Source organism: Gossypium hirsutum, chromosome A10 (genome assembly GCF_007990345.1).
Source record: "Gossypium hirsutum isolate 1008001.06 chromosome A10, Gossypium_hirsutum_v2.1, whole genome shotgun sequence".
NCBI classification, from domain to species: domain Eukaryota; kingdom Viridiplantae; phylum Streptophyta; class Magnoliopsida; order Malvales; family Malvaceae; genus Gossypium; species Gossypium hirsutum.
In genome coordinates, this window is record NC_053433.1 from 105668009 (window position 1) to 105677156 (window position 9148).

At 32.1% G+C, this 9148-nt stretch overlaps 1 protein-coding gene across 2 annotated transcripts; it reads left to right on the forward strand.

Annotated features, from left to right (window-relative positions):
• Positions 1–1294: 1294 nt before the first annotated feature.
• Positions 1295–6196, forward strand: LOC107896386 (hydroxyproline O-arabinosyltransferase RDN2). 2 transcript variants are annotated; one of them, XM_016821553.2, is made up of 9 exons: positions 1295–1504; positions 2372–2964; positions 3155–3222; positions 3321–3522; positions 3805–3902; positions 3999–4068; positions 4184–4255; positions 4382–4495; positions 5968–6196. In XM_016821553.2, exons 2-9 carry the CDS (start codon positions 2545–2547, stop codon positions 6025–6027), a joined length of 1104 nt encoding a protein of 367 aa, XP_016677042.1. In that variant the 5' UTR covers positions 1295–1504; positions 2372–2544; the 3' UTR covers positions 6028–6196. The 2 variants fall into 2 exon arrangements, with proteins under 2 accessions (XP_016677042.1, XP_040933865.1); XM_041077931.1 differs by having other exon boundaries at positions 1296–1534.
• Positions 6197–9148: the final 2952 nt, after the last annotated feature.

The window sequence follows — 9148 nt, forward strand, 5'->3', positions numbered from 1 at the left end:
TTTGTAGTTTTGACAAGTCAATTTGGAGATCGGGACGATCGGAGGCATGCTCACACTATCACTGGACAATCGCGGTATAATGACTTGTAATTTTTGGAAATATGACATGTATAGCATTCCAATCATTTTGTGTGTATAATCTTACGATATGGCCCATGGATGGAATGGTAATGTTTGAGAATGATTAGCTATTGGAATGGCTAATCAAGTTTATATATGATAACATGTATGCTTTATGTCTTAACTAAACCATGAAAATCCTTGGAAAGGTAAAATTGGCCTCAAAAAAGAATCAGACAGCGGCAGTGACGTGAATTTGAAAAATCACTAAAAATATTAGAAATGAAATTAAGTGGTGAATAAGTTATGGAATCGAAGATTCATGAGTCTATTTTCATATGGAAAAAACGAAACAGGTAAATGAGTTATATTTTATGAGGTATTTAAGTTTTGGTGAAACAGGGTCAGAGCGATCTCTGAATCCCCTGTTCTGACTTTAAAAATTCACCATAAATTGTACAAAAACAATTAGGCGTTTTACCTTGCATGTATGAAATCCTTATTGAGTCTAGTTTTATGAGAAACAAACGACATAGTCATTGAAACTCTGTACATGGAGATATCTGATTCGTAATACACAGGGGTCAGAGTAGCCGAGCCCTAAAATAGAGGAGACTTTAAATAATAAACTATACTAATTGGCCCGACCAAAAATTCTAGAAAAAAAGATATATGAGTCTAGTTTCAAGAAAAAATTACGGAATTGGATTTCGAGTTTCGTAACTCGAGATATGGATTTTTTAGCCACTGTGACACAGTTAGCCAGCTTGTCTGGAAATTCTAAAATAAATTGTTTGAGCTGTTTAATTAATAAATTAAGTCCGTTAACACCTCGTGCTCAACTCTGGCGACGGTCTCGGGTACGGGGGCGTTACACTAATATTGTTAAAATATATTGATATTGTGCTGATATGACACTAACAACCAATAGCATGCCGACACGAAACAAAAATAAAAAATATTTAAAATAAAATAATATTTATTTATACATTTTAAATATTTTTTATTTTTTACCAGTATCAAAATGTGAGCATATGTCGCTATACTATTAATTATGAATGCCACATTAATATATTTTAACGGCGTTAATTAAATACCATAAAAAATTAAATTGAGTTACTATACCAATTAAATAAAAAATATTAAAACAAATTGAGAAATTGAGTACGATTCATTTAATTCATTTAGTAACTTTATTCAATGGACTCCATTCCACTGTTTAAGGATCTTTATTTCCTTGTTTCCTCTTCTCACACCAAATAAAAGATCAGTCTAAAGCCCACCAACCCCTTCTACTTTGAGTTTTCCAAGCACCTAAAACATCCAACTTTTTCACTTTTACAAATCCCTCTCACGCGATCCTTGATCCAAACACACAAAAAAACGAAACACAGATCCTTCAGTTTTTGTCATTTCTCTCTCTCTCTATCATCACGTCACTGCTGTACCTTTCTCTCTCCTTTTAACATTTAATGTAAAACGTAAAATAGTTTTATTATTTGGTTTGTTTATATTTTCATGTTTTATGCCATGTAAGTTTTCATAGAATCAGGAACAGGGGTTTTTGAGTTAATGTGGTTTTAATGCTATAGTCTCTCACGTTTCAAAAAAAAAAAAAGGCTATATTCACTCACAAAAATCTTAACTTGCATCTGGATTTTTCTTATGTTACCCTGTTTTCATTAAAAATCGTTGCTTTTCTGTCTAATTCTCATTCTAATCCAATTTTAATGGATACTCATTCTTTTCTCTTTAGGTGAATTTCAGGAAAATGCAGAAAAAGGGGCTCATTTATGTTATCTTTTATTGTTTTTTTTACTTGTCACTAGTAAACCGTTTTTTATATTAATGATAAATTTTGTTATTAATGTTATTTATTCACTTATTTAGTTTATTTGATATCAATTCTGAAACGCTGCCCGTAAGTGGGTTTTTTAATTCTAGTTTGCTGGTTGTGTTTTGTTTTAACTTTAATGTATGGTTTCTCATTAGTTCTGGTAAGTCTAAGGATGGCTTGATTAATCTCAGGGGCCTTGAATTTTGTTTAATATGTTTCGTAGCCTTTTGTTTGAAGTTTGATCCTCATACTCGTAGAAACAGTGTTTAATTATGGTAACATCATTGTTCTTTAGATTGATATTGATGAAGTTAAAGGTTGTGTTTGGTTTAATGGAATATGGATCCCCACTTTTTCTTTTTGGTTCTAGGAATTCTGTTATTTTACCTTGAAACGTTTCTTGAATTTTGATATGCCATGTGAGCCTTTCTTTTGGTGTTTCATATCAATTAATATCTTGTCTATTTTATGTAGATTCCTGGCTACTCTTTATATTGGAACTTCAATAATGTTTGGAAACTAATGGATTAGGGGCCTGTTTATCATTAACCGGTCGGGGGTAAAGGACTTGTTTTTAAAGCAATTTGAAAGAGGACGGTTTCGTTATCATTTGGTGGATTAGAGTCCTTATTTAACTAGAACTGTCAATGATAGTGAGAAAGAACATGGGACTTGCTTCACCACTTGTTCTGGTTACATTAGTTCTTGGCTTTTGCTTTGCAACTTATAATCTGGTAACGATGATAATGCACAATAGAGCTATTTCAAAATGGGTTGAGGATGATGCCAACGGTGGGATATTTTTTGATCCGGTCATTAAGATGCCTGAAAATGTGAGGAAACCGAAGAATGCCAGATTGCCTTTCCATGTTGCCGTAACAGCTACTGATGCGACATACAGCCAATGGCAGTGTCGCATTATGTACTATTGGTATAAGAAGAAGAAGGACTTGCCTGGCTCAGATATGGGAGATTTCACACGTATTTTGCACTCCGGAAGTCCCGACAACTTCATGGATGAGATTCCTACTATTGTAGTTGATCCTCTTCCGGAAGGGTTGGATCGAGTGAGTTTTTCGCTTTACCATACTTTGGTTATCACTAACCATTTCATTCATTTTCTTTCACTTCAATAATGTGTGTTAAAGGGCTTAGGATGGTCGTAGATTTTCATGGTCAACTGCATTCTTGCATTGTATTCGTTTCTAGAATTGGCATTGTGCCGCATTTTCTGAAAAGATTCCTCTCTCATATCAGGGATACATTGTCTTAAATAGACCATGGGCTTTTGTGCAGTGGCTGGAAAAGGCTACAATTGAAGAAGAGTGAGTGTTGTTACATATCATGATTTCATTATCAATTTCACTATACCGTAGTCAGTATTTTTAAGCATGCTATCCCATTTTTTCCCCCTTTGATGCAGCTATATATTGATGGCAGAACCTGATCATATTTTTATCAATCCGCTGCCTAATCTGGCAAGTGGAGGATTCCCAGCTGCATTCCCCTTTTTCTATATTAAGCCGGCTGACTACGAAAAAGTGTTGAGGAAGTTTTTCCCCGAGGAGATGGGACCTGTGACAAATATTGATCCAATTGGCAATTCACCTGTCATTATCAAGAAGGTGAAATTCTCCTATTAACCGATCCATAAGTTGGACTTGATGCCAATTTTGTTGAGTGACAGTTAGTAGTATCAAAAGTCGAGTTTTCCACTTGGATGATATTCACTACAAATGTGTTATTAGATCCGTGCTCAAATGATTGTGCTTATTCCTCTTTTCACCTCTTAATGTCATTCCTTTTATATTGTTATTGTTTTCTCATTGATTTGCATTTTGACATTGCAAGATTTCTATTATATTAAACTAAGATGCTTTCTATGTTGATTCGATTTTCTTATACAGGATTTACTTAAAAAAATCGCTCCTACTTGGATGAATGTTTCTTTAAAAATGAAGGACGACCCTGAGACTGATGAAGCTTTTGGATGGGTGCTAGAAATGTAAGTATTGGTGTCTAAATGGCCATTGCGTTTACAAAATTTTTGGCCCATTTGCATGATTATCCATGCTAACATGATTTTTTTTTAAAACCTAAGGTATGCTTATGCTGTGGGCTCTGCTTTGCATGGCGTGCAACATATACTTCGGAAGGACTTCATGCTGCAGGTTTGGCAATTGGAACCTTAGTTTTCAAAGGTTTTCCTTGCAGTTGTTTTCTGTGTAGTTTTGATTAGATTTAGGTTTGACACTGATGAGACTTTATGCTTTTTATATATTTCAGCCACCATGGGATCTTGAAATCGGAAAAAAGTTTATAATTCATTACACCTATGGATGTGACTACAACATGAAGGTGAACTGTTTTTATGTATTTTATTGAATAAATTGTTCTTACTTTCTAAATATAACCACTGACATCATTTACATTAATTTTAATCTTATTTCCAGATTGCTTTAACTTTATTTCTTTGTCATTCAGGGCGAGTTAATGTATGGTGAAATTGGCGAATGGCGATTTGACAAGAGATCATTTCTACGCGGACCTCCACCACGAAATCTCTCATTGCCTCCTCCAGGGGTCCCAGAAAGTGTGGTATGTCTTTATAAATATCGATATTAACAACTGCTGCCTGTTATAATATGTTGCCTCAGGGTTGGGGAGAATGTATCATATGTAGTATGGGTAGTTTGCTCTCCTGGATTTTGATGAGCATGAAGCTTGGAGATTATTTTCTGTTAGGTTTGTGAATCTCAACTTGATGCTTAGTATGGACTTTGTGCTATCAGAAACTAGCCAGATGGTTGAGGAGTACTGATCAGAAATGAGTTTCCTATTTGTAGGAAGAATATGTATGCTATCATTGCTCGAAGAGGTATTAGCTCTTACAGTAAAGCTAGGAACTAGAGTTCTAATTTGCAAAGCATAAATTTGTTAATCTTGCTCCTGTGGCATTCTCGAGAGCTAATTTGCTGGTAGTTTATCCTTGTCATATGTTGCAGGCAAACCTTCTTTACTTTGAGGCTGAATTAACTACTTTTAATTGGACTATGATGCTGCTATAGACGTCCTCAAAAGCATTCGTTTTAGATGCACTCTTAGTCTTACTCTGGGTGCAAAGCATTAAAAATTTATGAATTAGATAAAAGTACATTGGTGCAGGTGTTTGAGCTTTGTGAGAAAAGCTCATATGTGAAAGTACCATTGCTAATGTGTGATTGCAATTAGAGATTCTAGGCTTCAAGGAAAGTTTTGAGCTCATATATCTTAGGGAAACCTTCTTTTGGTACAAAGGTCTTAGCTTGGGGATAAGGAAAGGGTTAAAAATGCTGGAATTTGAACTTCAGACTCAATAGATGCCTCCTTTTAAGGATTGCTGGATGAACCAGCTGAACTAAGTTCTGACTTGATTTTCAGTACGAGAATGCAATTCTATCTTTTCCGTACCATTCCTTCTTAGCATGTATTGCAGTTTGTATTTACTATTTAGTTTGAGATAGTCTTCGGTTTCTTGGTGACTATGCTGCTTTATTAAAGCTAAACCAAGCCATATGGTGGATTGCTTGAGCTTGGGCTTGGCCAAGTTCAAGATCGGTCAGGTCAAAACCTAGCAAATTTGAACCAAGGTTTTTAGTCCATTGGTTCATGCGTGCAATTTAAGAGGTTGCATCCAATGGGTTTAAGGTTCAAATCCTAGCATCTGGGTTGAGGCAACTTGAATATATTGTCAAACCACAACCTCTGCTACTGCACCCCATTTCTTCATTTTAAACCCAAACTCTGTTACTTGGATTGGGGTTTTGATGCGGGGTACAAGTATATGTTTGATACGAGTAGTCTCAACTTTTACTTTATTTTTATTCCCTTATGTTTAGAGGGTGGGTCTTTGAAGGTCATGAGCAGTGAAAATGAAATGAAGAGTTGAAGCTTCTTTTTATCTGAAATGATTTAATTACGATGATTTTTTAAAATTCACAGCTTTCTGCCATGGGAAGCATGGTTAAATAATATGAAACCCCACCATTTTTCAAGTAATGTGCTATTTCTGTCTCATAACTTGTGTGCAGGTGACCCTTGTGAAAATGGTGAATGAAGCAACTGCAAACATTCCCAATTGGGAGGCTTAATAAACGCCAGATGTGAGAAAGGAGGGGAAAAATACATAGCATTTATGGAAATCTTTCTTTGTGGGGGTAAAAAGGAAATTTTGTTTATTTATTTAGTAAACTCTTTGAATATTTCATGTATAAATACCTCATCAGCTTAATTAAAAATTCAAGCTATAGATTTAATTTAGTAATTTCGGATATGATCATTCCTAAATATAATTAATATAAACAAATGAAAATAATGTACTCAATATGCTTAAAATTCTATAATATTTTTTTTATTAAATATAGTTGTTCAATTTATGTTTACAAAATTTACCAAAAAAAAACTAAGTACACATGAATAAAGGGGTCTAAAAATCGAGGTTAAGTATAATGTTAACATATTTTATGTTTATTCAAGTTTGTGTTGATATGTTTTATGTTTATATTATTATAGATTTAGTTATTCTGTCGTAAATTATATATTATAACAAAAATAACATAATATATTATATATAAATATAAAAAATAGGTTGGGCCAAGTTTCGGCTTTGAATTTTTGAGTAATTTTGACTTAAATTTTAAAGAGGTGTAAATTTTTTTGTTTGAATTCATTTTCTAAGTTTAATATTTTTTTGTCTAAACTATTTTAAATTTTAGACAAATGGCTTAATTCATAAATAGATCTAGACACTAACTATTGAATCTGTAAAAATTATTTATTACGTGGGCCGACCATAGTATTGGGCATCAATCATCAAGTTGAATAACATGAATTGACGCATGAGATCCACCATTAATGTTCTAATTCACATATAATCAAAACTTAGGAACAGATATAGACAAAAATGAGTGTCCTTGGATTCGTAAAACTTGAGGACAAATTTTTTTCGTTTGCAAAGATATATATAAAAATAAAATAAAATGGGTACATTTCCATTGTCATCTTTTGTTTCCATTTTGTTTGATGTGTCGGTGAGGTAAGAGGTGTTTTGTAAGTTGTGACCAAAGTCACGAGTCTGACAAACAAAATGGTGTGTCATCTGTCAATAGTCAAACACACTACCATTTTTATGTTGATTTTTTGTTTTTTCTATTTCCGACCCAATAATTCCTCAACTTATATTTCAAATATAAAAAATTCAATTTTTCATTATATGAAAATTTTTCAAAAAGGAAATATTACAAAAAAAAAAACATACTTAATGAGAATAAATTGTGATTTAAGTTCTACTTACTAAGTAGTAATTTTACTTCTATACTCAAAACATATAACTCTTTTTAGCTTTCCTCAAAGAACTTAAATGTAATCTGCTTGACTCAATTCAGTTTAATTGTAAAGTTTTGCACTCGATTTTCATATGAACAAAAATGAAATACTTACTCTCTCAATATATTTTACTAACCTAAACAAGCGAATTATATAAAGAGTTAAAAAAGCTTGTTAAATTACAATTAATTAGTATCACTTATTCGACTAAAATAGCTACATATAAAAGTATTTAGTGTATTTTAAAATAACTTTCTATATAAGGGAAATTGGATTCGATTGAAAGTTTCTAATTAGTCATTACTTTATTTGGTCTTGTACATTTAAGCTCCACAAATAAATCATTGTTAAACTTAAAAAATTCATCAAATTAAAATTCTATATCTTACTACCAATTATTCCTCAAGTTGCACTTGAGGTTATAGGTAGTAGATAAAATTCGCAGTAATAGTGTTAAGACGGTTGAAAGTTGATACTATTAAAGTAGCCCCCTTCCATTGGCTTTAGTGAGGCCTTGAAGGGAGACGGTTATAGGCTACTAGTCTTCTTTTAGTTGGCAGCTTGTTATTTAAATCATGTAGTGTAGATTTCTGGTTACGTTAAATATGTGATTTGATACGATAGAGTTAGAAAACATATTATTAATAATAAGTGATATTAGTTTTGTTTCGGGTGACCTTGACCGCATATTCTAATACAACATAATTTTATTCTTAAAAAATAAAACAAAATTTCCTCCACCAAATATAGTGTGGTTTTCCATGTTCATCCCCTCCCATTCCACACAATATTTTCATAAATATATATATATATATATAATAAATGGCTAAAATTTGGCTTTTCATAACAGAACAATAAATTGTTACCCAAATCAACAATCATATATTCTCATTCGTGGGTTAAAATTTATTATAACATTGCAAAATTTTCGACATATCATTTCAATTTTTCAGACATTATTTAATATTTAATCATAGTTTATATAAACATACACATCCATTACATGTATTTTATATATTAATATATACACAAAAATTAACTCTAAATAATGCTTATTTAATTTCTAAAAAATTTAAAATCTCACGTAAATAAATATTAAATATTTACAAGTATACAATAAGTTATTTTGCTCAAATCATTTAAATTATAAAATTGTTTAAAATTTGAAGAAAAAGAAAAACTAAGAGTAAAAATAATTGTAAAGCAAAGGGTGTTGATCACATGGGTTTGGAGGATTAATGCGGGACCAAGCCACTGGAATATGTTTGAAAGGTAAGGGCCCCGTTATGGGATATTATTGCTCGTGATCCGTTGAACTTAAAACCTTCCTCAAATTCCATCAATTCTTATGTCCATGCTTAGATGGTCCCTCCCCAACACTGCCATCGGTATTGATGGAAAAACTCCATCCGTTTTATACATCCAAAGTGGGGTGGAATAGAGCCGAATATTCTATTAAATGTTTATTCCACTTAGTCCGGACTTGGTTTAAGTTTCAAATTTGTACTTGAATTTCTTTTGGTCTATTTTAATATTTAACTTTGGCCTCAAGTTTCAAATTAAGTACCTGAACTTGATTTTTTTGTTCAAATTAGTACCTAAATTTAGGTACCAATTTGAACTTAATAGCCAAGTTTAGCTATCCAATTGAACAAAAATAAAAATAAAAAATACTAAATTGAACCTTGAAAACTAAGTTCAAATACCTAATTGGATAAAAATAATTGAAACCAGGTTCAATACTAGAACTTTTAATTAAGAAGAATGTAAAAAGAGAGTGTTTGTTTTTAAGTTATAAGTTATTACTGTTTCAATTATAATTAATTATTATAAGCATTGCATTAAATAACTAACGAGGATAAATTTTAATTAGAATTCATAAATTTA

Bases quoted from the DNA above. Each gene is read 5' to 3' on its own strand.
- LOC107896386 (XM_016821553.2), top strand. From the start codon at position 2,545: ATGATAGTGAGAAAGAACATGGGACTTGCTTCACCACTTGTTCTGGTT. The intron at 3,223-3,320 runs GTGAGTGTTGTT...CCTTTGATGCAG, and splicing joins AAGGCTACAATTGAAGAAGA to CTATATATTGATGGCAGAAC. The intron at 4,256-4,381 runs GTGAACTGTTTT...TTTGTCATTCAG, and splicing joins GATGTGACTACAACATGAAG to GGCGAGTTAATGTATGGTGA.